This window comes from Idiotropiscis lumnitzeri, chromosome 2 (assembly GCF_059441095.1).
Source record: "Idiotropiscis lumnitzeri isolate Australia: NSW breed Sydney's pygmy pipehorse chromosome 2, RoL_Ilum_1.0, whole genome shotgun sequence".
NCBI classification, from domain to species: domain Eukaryota; kingdom Metazoa; phylum Chordata; class Actinopteri; order Syngnathiformes; family Syngnathidae; genus Idiotropiscis; species Idiotropiscis lumnitzeri.
Window position 1 is genome coordinate 1078040 of NC_142392.1, and position 13680 is coordinate 1091719.

General features: G+C 46.7%; 2 protein-coding genes across 2 annotated transcripts; both read right to left on the reverse strand.

The window, feature by feature from the left end:
* Positions 1 to 2: 2 nt before the first annotated feature.
* Positions 3 to 7581, reverse strand: apaf1 (apoptotic peptidase activating factor 1). Its single transcript, XM_088284182.1, has 27 exons — positions 7385 to 7581; positions 6791 to 6961; positions 6540 to 6714; positions 6259 to 6456; positions 6003 to 6192; positions 5793 to 5905; positions 5580 to 5711; positions 5267 to 5505; positions 4880 to 5047; positions 4677 to 4808; positions 4502 to 4615; positions 4250 to 4434; positions 4055 to 4181; positions 3799 to 3924; positions 3571 to 3711; positions 3222 to 3347; positions 2992 to 3138; positions 2795 to 2923; positions 2533 to 2658; positions 2327 to 2455; positions 2124 to 2249; positions 1921 to 2046; positions 1728 to 1853; positions 1404 to 1529; positions 1197 to 1322; positions 963 to 1109; positions 3 to 894 (listed from the first exon to the last, which is right to left on the reverse strand). Exons 2-27 carry the CDS (start codon positions 6932 to 6934, stop codon positions 748 to 750), a joined length of 3765 nt encoding a protein of 1254 aa, XP_088140308.1. The 5' UTR covers positions 6935 to 6961; positions 7385 to 7581; the 3' UTR covers positions 3 to 747.
* A 1079-nt stretch (positions 7582 to 8660) lies between these two features.
* Positions 8661 to 13339, reverse strand: tcp11l2 (t-complex 11, testis-specific-like 2). The gene is made up of 10 exons (XM_088288270.1): positions 13205 to 13339; positions 11489 to 11664; positions 11226 to 11358; positions 10558 to 10678; positions 10252 to 10475; positions 10053 to 10189; positions 9799 to 9971; positions 9408 to 9589; positions 9154 to 9326; positions 8661 to 9082 (listed from the first exon to the last, which is right to left on the reverse strand). Exons 2-10 carry the CDS (start codon positions 11655 to 11657, stop codon positions 8823 to 8825), a joined length of 1572 nt encoding a protein of 523 aa, XP_088144396.1. The 5' UTR covers positions 11658 to 11664; positions 13205 to 13339; the 3' UTR covers positions 8661 to 8822.
* Between the last annotated feature and the right edge of the window lie 341 nt (positions 13340 to 13680).

A 13680-nucleotide genomic window follows, 5' to 3' on the forward strand; every position in this document is an offset into this window, starting at 1 on the left:
AGTTTTGTTAAGTTTGTTTTATTAGTGCAATTAGCGTAGCAAATGACAATAAATACATGCATTTATTTTAATGGCTCAAAGTACAGTAGGCCTACTTAAAGTATTCAGAGATCCTGAGCAGACAATGATTTGAAAACAAATCTTTTGACTTAATGTATGCGACGTTTAAAGCACCAATCCGAATACACTACATTTGTGTTTCTATGGCGCAGAGCACGTGGTGGAAATAAGATTACTCAGACGTGCTTATTCCATCTCCCTATAACTAATTAATTCTTTGAAGGCTCACAGCAAGGAAAGAGGCACCAACTATTTCTGTGTTACATGAGAGATTGTCAAGTGTTGGCTCATTTGAGAAAAAATGCTGATTAGAAAAAGATTTAAACACCGATAAAAATGAATCGGCAATTGTAAATTCAGATTTTTTAGAAAAGTTGTTCTCAGATGGCCAAACAGACACCCAGTATTTATCAAAGTGCACATGAAAAGTATGCTGTACTCGGAAGGAAAAGAATGTCATAATTACGCAACTGTAGAACATCACAGCCTTGATTAATGCATTTAACGGGTCGTTGCGGCTCAGAAGAGGCTCAAAGTGCTGATTACAAAAAAGCATGCTCGTGGTCTTAAGTCTTAATGATCCAAAATGTGATCCAAGTAAACATCTTGACACGCACCTTGTAAGCAGCTGTTTTAGGCTGGTGACTGCAGAAGTTTGAGAGCGAAAAAGTGATATTTAAAAGTTCATCACATCACCCTCTGGAGAATGTAGAGGATGCCGATGTTGTCGATGGTGACGAATGTAGAAAAATCGGGCGACACGTGCACCTTCTTCAACGCGCTTCCTGTTGGGTAGAAGGTCTGCAGGGCTTCGCCTTTGTCCACGTCCCACCACTGGACGAGGAGAGGAGAGATAAGGCAAAGTCAAAGCGTGAACTTTATGTGGTGATATGTCGCCGTACCTTGACGTATCCACCGGTGGACACCAGGAGGGAGTCGTCCGGAGAGAAGTGCAGGTCGGTCACCCAGCCTCCGTGCAGCGAGTCGAGGCCGTCCTTCCCGTCCCGCGAGTATATCTTCAGCAAACAACCGTCTGCGACTCTCCACAGCTGTTAAAGTAACAAAATAAAACATGCTTGTTTTGATGTGCAATTTGTGGTCTCGTTTAGAAACGGTGACTGGCTAAAAGAACCTACCCGGATCTCGCCGCTGTCATCACCCGTCGCCAGCCGCCGGCCGTCCCAGGAAAAGCGGCAACTTCGGACGCAGTCTTGGTGGCCGCCGAGTATGTGGACACATTGCCAGGACTCACTGTGCCACACCTTGAAGCCAATGACAACAAAAACCCATTCAGGAAAAAAAAAAGGCTACCGAACAATAGAGTGTGGCGTTTCAGCTCGGACCTTGGTGGTCTTGTCAGCTGAAGTGGTGGCAAAGAAAGATCCGTCTGTGGACACGTGACAAGACAAAATGGCTCCTCGGTGAGCCTCAATGTGCTGTAACTCCTCACCGCTTTCCAGCTCCCAAACCTGAGCAAGTGGAAGAGCCACGTACTGTAATTTCACGAGTATAGCACACATTAAAAAAACAAACAAAAGTAAATCGGTAAGAGAACGCCATAAGTTTAGGGTAGCATATCTTGATTGGTGTTTGGAATTTGTATTTTTTCGTTTATCTCTTAGCAGCTCGTTATTTTTCACAGCAAGACAAAGCTTCTTCTTACTTACCTTGACGGTGCCGTCAAACGAGCAGGACAGCAGTCGCGTTTCAGCGGGCGACAGCGGAGAGAAGCATCGCACTTGCTCCTTGTGGCCACGCAGCACGAGGCACTCGGCCGACTGCCACTTCCACACCTGCGCGCACAAAAGCGTCAGTCATGGCAATCCAAAGGAGGGGGACGAACGAACGATGGTGGCCCACATTGATGGTGGTGTCCTCGGACGACGAGATAAGCGTTTGGCCGGCGTGGAAAAACTGGCAGTGCAGCACCGTCTTAGTGTGTCCCAGCAGGGTGGCGAGAACCTTCCCAGAGGGGACGGCCAGAATCTGCACGCAAGAAATAACAGCGACTTTAACGTGGTCCTCAGGTGAAGCATCGAGTCAGACCCAAACGTGTTCCATACCTGCACGCTACCGTCTTCTGAGCCGAAGGCGACGGCCGTTGGCTTTGAGCAAAAGCACGTGCATCGGATCCGCGACGCCATCTCCTCTGACTGAAACAGCAGCGAACCGGCTTTTCCAGCACGCACCTTAAACACACACAACGAAGGTCAAAGTCAACCAAGCTGTCAGTCAAATTTGGACTTCCACGTTGTCGCCAGCTCACCTGCAACCTGTTGCAGTTGTCGGCAGCCGAAACCACAAATTGGCCACCTTCTCCTGAATGAAAAAAAACATCGGAGTCTCTCTTCAGGCGCACAGCCGAGGTGGTGTGCACTTTGTTTGTCTCCCATAGCTGCAAGGGGGACAAAGAAACAAATTGGATTTGGACAGTTTGTGTACGGTAACATCATTGACGGGAGCACGTCTCACTCTGACGGTCTGGTCGTCGGAGCAAGAGAGAAGCTGAGAGCCGTCGGGGGAGAACTGGACTCGCTGGACCCAACTCAGGTGGCCGCTGCAGTCGGCCATCTTCTTATTCTCCGCCAAGTCCCACAGCTGCAACACATGCAAGAGAGCGTTTGAACGTCATCTCCAAATGACCTGGTCCATTTGTTCACTGGAAAGAAAAATGTCAATTTGTCCCTTTAGCTGCAAAGTATTCCCACCCCAGCTTTAAAAATCTGTCTCGCACCTCCACCGCGTAGTTGGAGAAGGCGATGGCCAGCAGGTTGCTGGTGGGACAGGCGTGACAGTACTGCACCATGCTCAGGCGACCCGTTCGGATCTCTAACAGCATCTGCGACGTCTCCACGTCCATCACCTGCAGCCAAAGCAACACTTAAGCAAACCACAGAGTCACAATTGAAACCTAATTTGACACCCACTCACCAACACGGCGCTTCGGACGGCGCACACCACCCGCTTGCCGTCGCCCGTCCACGTGCTACACTTGACCGGAACCTCCTCGCCAGCGTCTGCGCACCACTCCCGCACATTGATGGTCTTCCACTCGTTGGCGGAGGAGACCTGGAAGAGCTGGAGCAGGACACATTCCATTGAATTGGGGAGCCTTTTTACCTAGTTCCGCTGAGAGGCGAGATTGGCAAGTGCACGTTCACCTTAACGGTGCCGTCGTTGGAGGAGGTGGACAGATAGGTGTCGTCGGGGGAGAAACAGCAGTGGTTGACCGGCTCAAAGTGGCCAAACATGGTGTTCTGTGAGGAGGGCTTGTTCAGGTTCCACAACTGAAACGACAGAAATCCACAAATGTATTAGATCACGACAGATTAGAAAACAATGCTCACAGGAATGTATTCTTTATCCTCCGCGAAGAACAACTACAGTTACTGTAGCTTTGTGTTTTTTCTTTTCATCGAAGAAACTCGTGGTCCCTGACTCTTGCAACTGGCCAAGCCTCCCATTCGTCTCCCTTCCTCCCTTAGTCTTTTTTTTTTTTTTAATATTTACCTTCACGTTCAAGTAATTGTCATTGGAGCAAGTGGCCAGCAGGAGGCGCCGAGGCGTGTTGGTGAACTGACAATGGTTGACCTGTTCCTCGTGTTCCACCTCGAAGACCCTCAGCAACATGTTGCGCTCTGCGTTCCACACCTAAAAAGACACGCAGACACTCAAAAAAAAAATGAAAAAAGGGTGGACTAGAGGATTCAAAATTAACAAATCAAATTTCAGTTTAACCTTGACTTTTCTGTCACTAGAGCAGGTCGCTAGGAGACGGTCGTCGGGGGAAAAGGCGCAACAGAGAACCTCGTCATCGTGGGCTTGGATCTCGGTCAACTTTTCGCCGGATGTGCTCCGAAAAACCTAACGCAAGTATTAAGCGACTTTTACAATGAAATCTTAAGACCGGACAGCTCCACGTCTGATTTCATCTGAAGCTGTTTGAATTTGTGGAAAATTGTCATCCTCATTTGAATGGTTTGCAGTCAGATACCTTGAGGGTCTTGCTGGCTCCGCAGGAGGCGATCTTGGCTCCGTCATGGGAGAAGCACGCAGCGTAGACGGAGCCCTGGTGCGGATGGATCACCAGCCGGGAAAGACTCTCCACGCTCTTCTTATTTCTACACATGGAGACAAATGAATGGAAACCCGCCCAGAAAACGAGAACGAGGTTCTCTTGCTTGCTCACAGCCAGTCAAAGTAGAGTTTCCCGCTTTGGGCCCGCTCCTGCGCCTGCTGCAGAGCCTGCCTGTAGACTTCGGAGGCCTGAGGCTGCGACAGCGCCAGCTGGACCACGTCGGGAAAAGGCCGCTGCTCCAGTTGGTGGCCGTTGAGGGACAAAAACTCCTGGAAGTGACCGCGCAGGTTGCCGTTCTGCAAAGGCGAGAAACTCCTCACTTACTTGAGCCATGCGCCACGCTCCGTTGTGGATTTTGCTTACCTTTTTGTCCAGAATGGGTCCATATTCCACAAAGTCATTTATAAGATGAGCCGGGCCCAGTATCTGGGCCTTGTGGGTGATCCAGTCCAGAGAGAACATGAGAGCAAAGAGCTCCTGGGAAGACAAGAGCACCATCAGGAATTTGGAATCCACTCCTTAACTGTATGTTTGTTACCTGGGAGAGGTTGGCTTTGGCCATGTGGTTGGTCAAGAACCGGATCCAGTAGAGGCATTCGTCGTCCCCGGAGGTGGGCGGAGTTTCGCTGTAGTGCTGCTGGTACTGACGCACCACTTTGGTATGAAGGTTCTGCAGCACCAGCACACATGAATCACTAGAATGAGACTTTTTTTTTTTTGCAAAATGCCTTCTGGACGGACCTCGAGCTGGGCACGATTCTGCTCGACCAAGAAGTCCAGTTGGAGGTCGTGGAGGTAGTACAGTTGAGGTTTCCTGTGATTGTCCACAAACAGAAGGGACTTGTTGACAAACTCCTCCAGGATGTCTTCCACCTCCTCGGGCTCGAGATTCCACAGGACGGACAAGACCTGGACAAACAGTCGCAGACATATATTATTTTTTTTACCAGTGCTTCTTATTGACATTTTATTTCAGCTTATGAGAAAGTTAAACTTGGGATGGTATACCCTAACGTCACATAATTCTAGATGTGAAGGTAGCAGTTGTTTTCAAATCAAATGTTCCTGTTCCACGTAAACTTTTAACCTGTACTGCATGTGATGAATCTTTGCTACAATCGCATTCACCTTGGCAGGAATTTTGATGTCCGGCTCCAGCACGGCAAGGTCCCGGTAGAGCTCGCGGTGCTCGTCGGGCAGCACCTCGATGCTGGCCGCCATGGCCTGGTCCAGCGCGTCGTAGTCGTACGACGACGACTTGCGTATGCGTTTGAACTGCTTCTGCTGCAGCTGGCGCAGGTAGTAGCTCCAACGGTCGGGCTTCTCTTTGAGCAGCGCGCCGATCAGGCTGACCACCAGAGGGGAGCCTGAAGCGGACGAAATGTGTGATCAAATATAAAAAAAAAAATAATGGTTTGTGTGGATTGGGATTGCAATGCACCTTTACATTCTCTCACAATGCTGCGAGCCTCCTCAGGCAGACCTTCGAGGGCGTTTCTTGTGTACAGGGCGAGAATTTCCAGTGCTTTGTTGTCATCCAAACCACTCTCAACCTCCAGTTCATATTTAGCACCTGGAAAACAGTTTGACAACTGACTAGGTTTTGAAGCGAAAACTTTTAGCACAGTGGTTGGGGAATCACTGAAGCACTGACCGCTAACTGAGTCGGCGAGGCTTCTATTCCTGGTGGTCAGAAGTATGCGACAGTGGATATCGAATGATTTTAGCACCGTGTTGTCCCAGATGTCATCAAGGATCAGCAGGGATCTGGAAACCGACAAACAACCATATGTGAAATTCTCCAGGAACACACAAATGCGATCACTTGCAACACATTTTCCTTTCCACACCAACCAACATTCACCTGGGGTATCTGCGCAACACCAGGAAGCGCAGACGTTCCTTGGCCTCATCCAGGGAGGTGGGAGGCCGTTGGAGGGACTGCGAGTCCAGGCTCTGCTCCAGACGGAAGCACAGCGCTTGGATCTTCACCAATAAGTCGGCTTTGTCCAGCTGGCCAATGGACAGCCAGTGGATGCCTCCTGGGAAGCAATCTGTAGAGAAGAAAGCAAACGAGAGTCATTGGGTGTCGAAATGACTGAGACCCAGAGATGAATCACCTTCAATCAGTCCCTGGTCTCGGACAGCTTCCGCCGCCAGCACGGATTTTCCCGAGCCGGCCATGCCGAACACGGTGACCCAACCCGGTTCCTTCCGGAGATGGTAGAGCTTCTCCCGGATCCGGTTGACCAGCTCGGGGCGGCTGACAAAAACCACAGGCCTCTGAGGGACCCCGCCCGCACTCAGAACTATTTGGACTGATTGAAATGGGAGGGAACGGGTCACAGTCAAGCAATGGAATGTTTCAAACTTGGTGGAATTTTGCAACCCTATTTCTCACCATCAGATGTGCTCTTCGGACTCTTGGGTGACACGCCAGGAAGGTCGGCATGAAGCATATTTGCCAAGTCGTAGTACGCCTCCTTGACAAGAGCATTATAAAATGAGATAAAAGTATTGTTGTCCTTCTTGAGTAGAAGTTCCAGTAGCGCCACCGCCTGCTCTTTCCTGCTTGGCTGCAGAAAGACACAAAATCAGCTCATACTTCAACAAGGAACTTTTTTTTTTGGGGGGGGGGGGGATTCCACCAACCTGGGTGCTGATCCTCTCTTCCTCCTCGCAGCTCAGCACGCCGTCGCTGATCATGTGATCCATCAAGTAGGCAGGCTTGATATCCTGCTCCAGATTGCGGCGAAAGCGCAACAGGCCGCTCCGCGCGCCTTCGTCCAGCATCATCGCCAACCATGCAGGAACTTGGGGTTCCTGCAACAGAGATATTCAAGTTGAGGTTTATTTATTTTTTCAGTCGTGGACCTAAAACAATCATAAGAACTGGCCAACACTTACAATCGAAATTGTAGTATTTTCCCGTTAAATAATTGACTCCTAAAAAAACAATTGTAGTAATTTTTTCAGGTGATGTGATTGTTTATTTTAAAAACAGGAACATACTGCAATGAATGAGAAAAACACACAAAATAAAAATAACGATGACCCCGAGCTAACTTATCTTACTTTCAAAGTGACAATTCCAAGGAATATAAACTTGGCCTAAAATGTTAAATAAAAAAAAAAAAGAACCTAATTGTTCATTTGACAACTTCGAAACGAAACTCTTCCTTCCAACGTGTCGAGACAAGTTCGCTCACCACCAAACAAAGAAAGCAACCGCGGAAGGATACTTACGATTGTCTACTTTTCTTTGCAGGGGTGCATATTTGGTAAAGTGAGTGTGACAGTGATTTAAAGTCACAAAATCATCTAAGAAGTGAGTAAAACGAAAACGTTTTAGGAAAGCTCACGCCTACAACCTGCTTCCTGGTTGACAACAAAATAACAAGGAGCCCGGCAGGAGGCGACCAATGAGGTGCCATTACGTGTCGCGTGAGGTCATCCATTCTGCTTGTGAGTAACTGGGCAGACTGCTGTTGCCTTCAGGAACTAATTGTTTGCTGGGAGAATAGACAATTTGTTTACTAAATGTCAATACTATACATTATCGACAAAATGTTTTTTTTTATTAATAACTATTGGTAGAAAAACGTAAAATCATAGTTAATACAGATTTCTACAATTAAACAATTCAATTATTCAGCAACGTGTGCACTTCTATTTAATATTTTTATGCATTTATTATGCACACAAATTGCCCTAAATAAAATTTTCACTAGTTATTGCAAAAATTTATTATTAATAAACCCAAGAAAGTAGTTCACACCTAAACCGATTTAGTATATATATATATATATATATATATTTTATTTATTTCTGTTGTGCAGAAGAAAACAGCACATTTTTAATGTAAACTTCAGTTAAGGTAAATATTTGCTTTTTTTGTTCTGTGCATCTTTGGATCCACTACGGACACAGAATCCCTCTGGAGCTCAGCACCTTTGTGGGTGTGTCCACGCAGGTTCGATCAAGCCAATGCAGGAATACGGTCATGAACTACAGTACCGAGCCATGTAACAAACAACACCAATCACAAAAAAATAAAAAATAGAAACAATCGAATAAATTGACATATAGCGCAAACATCTGAAAAAGTGTCCCACAGTTGCACAAGCAAATATGCTAAACACAAAAATGTCCTCATGCATACAACAAATATACAAAAAAATCCCTAATGTTTTTTTATAGCTTCTTTTAGAGGCTAAGGGGTTTGTATCATGAGTTCTACATATGATAAAACCTTAACCAGTCTTGATTTGTTATATATACCTGTATTCCTGCTCTTCTAAATATAGCAATATGCGTTAAAAAGCTGGAGCTCATCCATACATTTGCATGTAAGAATCATATAGACGTGTATTCTTATTTCTCTACAAATAATGTATATTTGTTCATCTATCTATGCTGGCGATGTAAAATGACAGAAACATGTAATGCTCCTCCATTAGATAGCAGGAGAATAATTAACAGAATATTATTTGTGTTCTTCAAATAAACAGGCCCATTCTCGTTATTTCCGCACATTTTGTAACATTTTATGCTTGATAAGATTTTCCAATGTCAAATATGTGCCTTTTATAAAGGTTAGGAAACACTGCGCTGTATGAAAGGCTTCACTTCACTGCTGGCAAAGCCAGCTCAGTTGTAAAAGAGGAAAATGTACATCATAGGTTCATTCGGAGGTGACGGCGTCCTGAGGAGGGGACGGCAGCGACGATGGCGGCGGGCTGCTAATGAACATCAACTTCCTAATGATGTCGGCGTAGAAAGGTCCATACACGGCCTTGTTGTAGTTGACCAGCGAAAGGAACTTGGTGGCCAGCAAGACCAACTCGGAGTGGATGGCGGTGAGGCCGGCGGGCGTTTGCTCCAGTCTGGCTTGAGGTTTGGAATAGCAGATGAGCGCCATGAAGTAGTGCTGCACGCGGTCCTCTGCGGACGGAGGGACACATTAGGACACAATTTGGGCCAGGAAGACCGGAGAGGAAGCATCCGGAACGTACCAACTAGAGTGCGGATGGGGTTGTCCTTGTGGGCGATGCTGCAGATCTGGCCCGTGAGGGTGGCTTGCAACGCAGGGCTCAGTGTGAGGTAACCTCTCTCGGCTAGAGATTTGTTCAGCTCGCTGCAGATTTGAGCGCTGACGCCCACTAACGCCTCCTGCAAGTTAAAAGTCCTGAAACGCACACACGATAACACGATGCAGGGAGACCAATTGACGCTGGACGCTTAATGTTAAGCGTAGGCGTGTACTCACGGGTGGCGCATGTGGTCCAGCAACACGGCAGTCATCTTCTTGAGGCGCTCGGACAGGGCCGTCACGCCCTGTACCGGCCCGCCGATCGTGCTGTAGACGATGAGCAGAACCTCGTTGACCGCCTGCCAGCGCCCCAGCTGCACCTGCACCTCCCGCAGACGCCCCTCGTCCGTCATCCATGTCTAAACACGCCAGAAAAAAACAAAACATTTACACATGTTCTTCTGTAATGATTTTGGCCTATTTTCCTGCCGCTTCCCCTCCTGGGCCTGGGAGACGGTTTTGTGATTAATGGCTTTGTAGGTTAACTTGACTGATTTAAACCATTTCAACTTAAACTGTTCCGCCCATTTTGGGCATTTCTCAAACTATTTCACTCAAGTCCACTCACCTCTGGGAGTGGGTGCTTCGTGTAGTCCCACAGGAGGATGTGTAGGAAGGCTGCATTGAGGACTTGGAAAGGTCCAGGTAAACACGGCTGTGCTTTTCCCCGATTGCTCGGCATGGTAGACAGTAGCTCCTCAAAAGTCATTTTGATCCAAGCGGTGGTGTTGTCCAAAGCACCTGCAAGAGACGCCAGCACACAGGAGACATCAAGCACGGATGTCTTCACCTCGTCGGACGCTGCGATAGCGCTGCACTCACTGGGCGTCTTGTCCAGGATGCTCTGGAACGTCGCCCTCTCGTACTCCACGCTCTGCTTCTGCATGACGGGCCGCAGGTTGTTGATGGTCAGGTTCACAAAGTCTGCCTTCATCAGGTCCAGCACACGGAAGATCTCCCTAGTGGACAAGGGGCTCACGGTCAGAATGGATTCTCTGGAGAAACGCACGGACTGTTTTACCTGAAGAGCGTCACAATGTTGTCCGTGCTCTCCCTCAACTTCTTTATCTCTTCGTCACGGACTGGCGCGCACAGCTTTCCCATGGCACTGATGATGTACGAAGCGAGGCCCGCGATGTCCACGGCATTGTTGTCCACCTGCTGCCTGATCAGGTCCATGTCCAACACCTCCAGGATTTGTGTCCGCATGCGGTTGGCACCAGGGTTGAGGAAGGACAGCAAAATCTATCGGACAAAGAAAAGAGACCACCTCACGTCTGTGTATTTTTTTCCCCAAATAACAAAAAGTTGACTTTCCATTTTATACCTCTCGGATTTCCTCCAGCAGTTTGATGGCTTGCTGGTACTCGGGCGGGTCGTCGTTCAGCTCGGACTCTAGTATTTCCCAGAATGCCTTGTGAACATTGTCGCGGACCATCTTCCATAAACTGGAAGCACAGAATATTGCTTGACTTTTACATTAAGGTTTTTTTTTTTTCTACATTTATTATTTACAGATGAGTGCCGTGTGCAACGATCATGGGATGAAATAATAATCGCCATGTCCTTTAGTTGCTTGACTTTGAAAAGTGGGTGTGTTAAGCTAAGATATGATTCTATTGTATGCCTGGTAACAGGTGCATACACGGGTTTATCATACCTTTCACATTTTTCTACCTGTCATGACATGTTGCTCGCAGAGACATGAACAAAGATGGATTATTTGTCGTAGATAAACAATGCTTTTCAAATTGGCACTGTCGGTGGGAATCAGTTCCTCAGAGCACCGCACAACGTTTGCAAGTTTTCCTCCCAGCTGCGTTTGTACAATTTGCGTCAAGAGAGCAGAGCGTCAAGATGCAGCCTTGACTTGTTCCACGATGCAGTTCACTTTTTTTTTTTTTTGTGTGTGTTGTTAACGCAAATGAGAGAATGAACACCGGCGCGGGGCGTCACAAATGCAGACAATGACAGTTTTATCAGCGCTGTAATTACCTGTCCTCGGGCAAGGTGTGTGGCTCCAGGTGGAAATTGCGGTTGACGACTATCTCGTGGAACAAGCTGAGGTTGGAGAGGTCTCTGGCGGAGCCCATTACCTCATCCAGGGTGAGCGTCTTAGGGGGGCTCGCTGGTAGGGAAATGATAGAAATTAAATGTTCTAATTGTTTTATCTCCACTCCTACTTTGACACTTCAAAAAATACAACCATAGCTAAAAAAAAAATAAAATTCTGTGCTTAAATACTTCTAGGCACTCACAGGAGGGCGAGCAGTGTTTGCTGGAGCCGTCGCTGGTGAAGCTTTCACGCGAGCAGTCGGTGTCGCTGGTCGACGCGGTGCTGTCGCAGCGCCCCGACGACGACTCGCCGTCGCTGCCCTGCTCGTCACCGCTGGAAGTGGAGGACGGACGCTCGTTGTTCAGGGGCATCTTCAAGCTGCCAAGCAGATCATAAGAGTTTCATTACAAACCCCAAGTCCGGCTTGAGAACCCTCATTTGAAACCCTCAGCCTTCTATGAGTCTTTTGCTGCATGACCACCAATTTTTGCTTGGCCCATCGCGATGGAAATGGTTGCTATATGCTGCAAGCCACAGTCCAAACCAAAACACCACCAATCCACTGTTAACAGCATCTTGTTTTCAATGGGAATGAGATCAAGTGTCTCCATGGTAACGCGAGAAAGCAGAGCGCTCCTCACCTGCAGGATCGGGTTACATTTTAGTTGTTTTAGAGTAAAAGTGTTACAAAAAATGTTCCCTAGAGGCATCAAGCAGCCAAGAGGATGACATAAGAGCAACCCCACTGGCTGCTTAGTAAGAGCTACGGTTATCTGGATCATCAGGAAAAACGTGTTCTCTAATGAAGCATTAATTAAATGCACATCCTGTTATCACATAATTTTCTTTATAATGTTATTTGTCATTTTAGAATAGCATTTCCACAATTAGACAGGTGTCTAATATTATCTAAGGCCCTCCGGAGTGCTCGTCCTGCTATCTGGAGCTAAAAATGAATGCCCACTCCCACTTTGGTTTAAAGATAGCACTTGTTTAAAAAAAAAAAGGGGGGGGGGGTTGCTCATGTGTGTGTAAATGTGTGTGAGTCCCTGCTGTGTTTTTCATGACATCATCCGCACGAGCAGATAGCTAGGTCACATAAAAAAAAAAGATGGCTAATTTAAACAGATTATCCAGAGAGATTACGGGCGAGGGATTATTTCTTGCATTTACATTTCCTTCACAAATCAAGTATCAAAACGGTGACATGTCCATTCGTGACACCATTTGCAGTTCTGTTCTTCATACATGTACACTTGTAGTCTGTGAGGGAAATTATGTGATAAAAATATGTGCAGTAATGAAAAAAACGAATTGATGTCATGATCAAGTGGAGAAAATATAATATAGGGTCTACTGTGCATCACTTCTATGATTGTGGGCTGCAAAGTGTCAGAACAAAGAAATCCAGATTGCTGCACTACAACGTAAACAAAGCAGTAGATTGAGGAGGCGGGGCTTAATGCAACGGCCACTCCTCATTGGCTAACACTGCCCGTCTATCATCCCAACATGGAAATTCTTTGGTTCCGAGCACAGCACATGGACTAAAATAATATCCGCACACGCGTGAGAACAAGGTACACGTGATCTGGACTCAATAGAAACAAGCAAGAACAAAAGTCAATATAGTATTGTCAAGCAATCATTTAAAGCAACTAACATTTATTCATAAAGCCATTGGCACACTTTTATGGTTGTTTGTGTTTTTTTTGCATTTACCGTACAGTTATGTTTACTCCAGTGCGTCATTTTATGCGTAAAAAAACAACTCGTTAATAATGTTGGTCAGTTTCGCGAACAATAAGCACAATATTCGATCAGAGTTTTCAGAAGTGAAAAAAAAAATCGAGCGAGCTGACAAACGATTCGCGACGGCTAAGAAATTCAAAATAGCACATTAGAACTTAGTCCTTACCTTATTTAATTCTTACTAAATGGAGACTGTCAATAAACAGTTGCTCTGTAAAGCGAAGTTTGCTCGTTTCCTGTGTGGTAAACTCGACGGTTTAAAGCTCCTTCGATACTTCGGAGGAGCTCGAGGGCATACGGGCGAAACCATTTGTGACATGCGGGGTGAGCATTAATAACACGCGCACAAAAAGAACGCCAGACTGTCATAGATGCCATAAAATGTTAACAGGATTAATGTAGCGACAATAATCGCCGTAAATATAAAATATGTGCTACACATCTTGACCGGAAGTCGAACAGAAGCGTGATATGACTGCTGATTCACTCCTGGATAAAATGGTACGCTCCCTTGGCTTCATGGAGGAGGTCTTTGTTTACGGATGTGACTTCACTAAGAAATGAAATGACAATTGTCGTCATTGAAGGAGACTTTATTAGACATTGACGTATTCCCTTTTCGTATGTAAACGAGTGAAGATG

Bases quoted from the DNA above. Each gene is read 5' to 3' on its own strand.
- apaf1 (XM_088284182.1), bottom strand. From the start codon at position 6,934: ATGATGCTGGACGAAGGCGCGCGGAGCGGCCTGTTGCGCTTTCGCCGC. The intron at 2,250-2,326 runs GTGAGCTGGCGA...TGTGTGTTTAAG, and splicing joins ACAACTGCAACAGGTTGCAG to GTGCGTGCTGGAAAAGCCGG. The intron at 895-962 runs GTACGGCGACAT...CTCCTCGTCCAG, and splicing joins CCACCGGTGGATACGTCAAG to TGGTGGGACGTGGACAAAGG.
- tcp11l2 (XM_088288270.1), bottom strand. From the start codon at position 11,657: ATGCCCCTGAACAACGAGCGTCCGTCCTCCACTTCCAGCGGTGACGAG. The intron at 9,590-9,798 runs GTGAGTGGACTT...TGGCGTGTTTAG, and splicing joins CGAAGCACCCACTCCCAGAG to ACATGGATGACGGACGAGGG. The intron at 9,083-9,153 runs GTACGTTCCGGA...CTCCGTCCGCAG, and splicing joins CCCCATCCGCACTCTAGTTG to AGGACCGCGTGCAGCACTAC.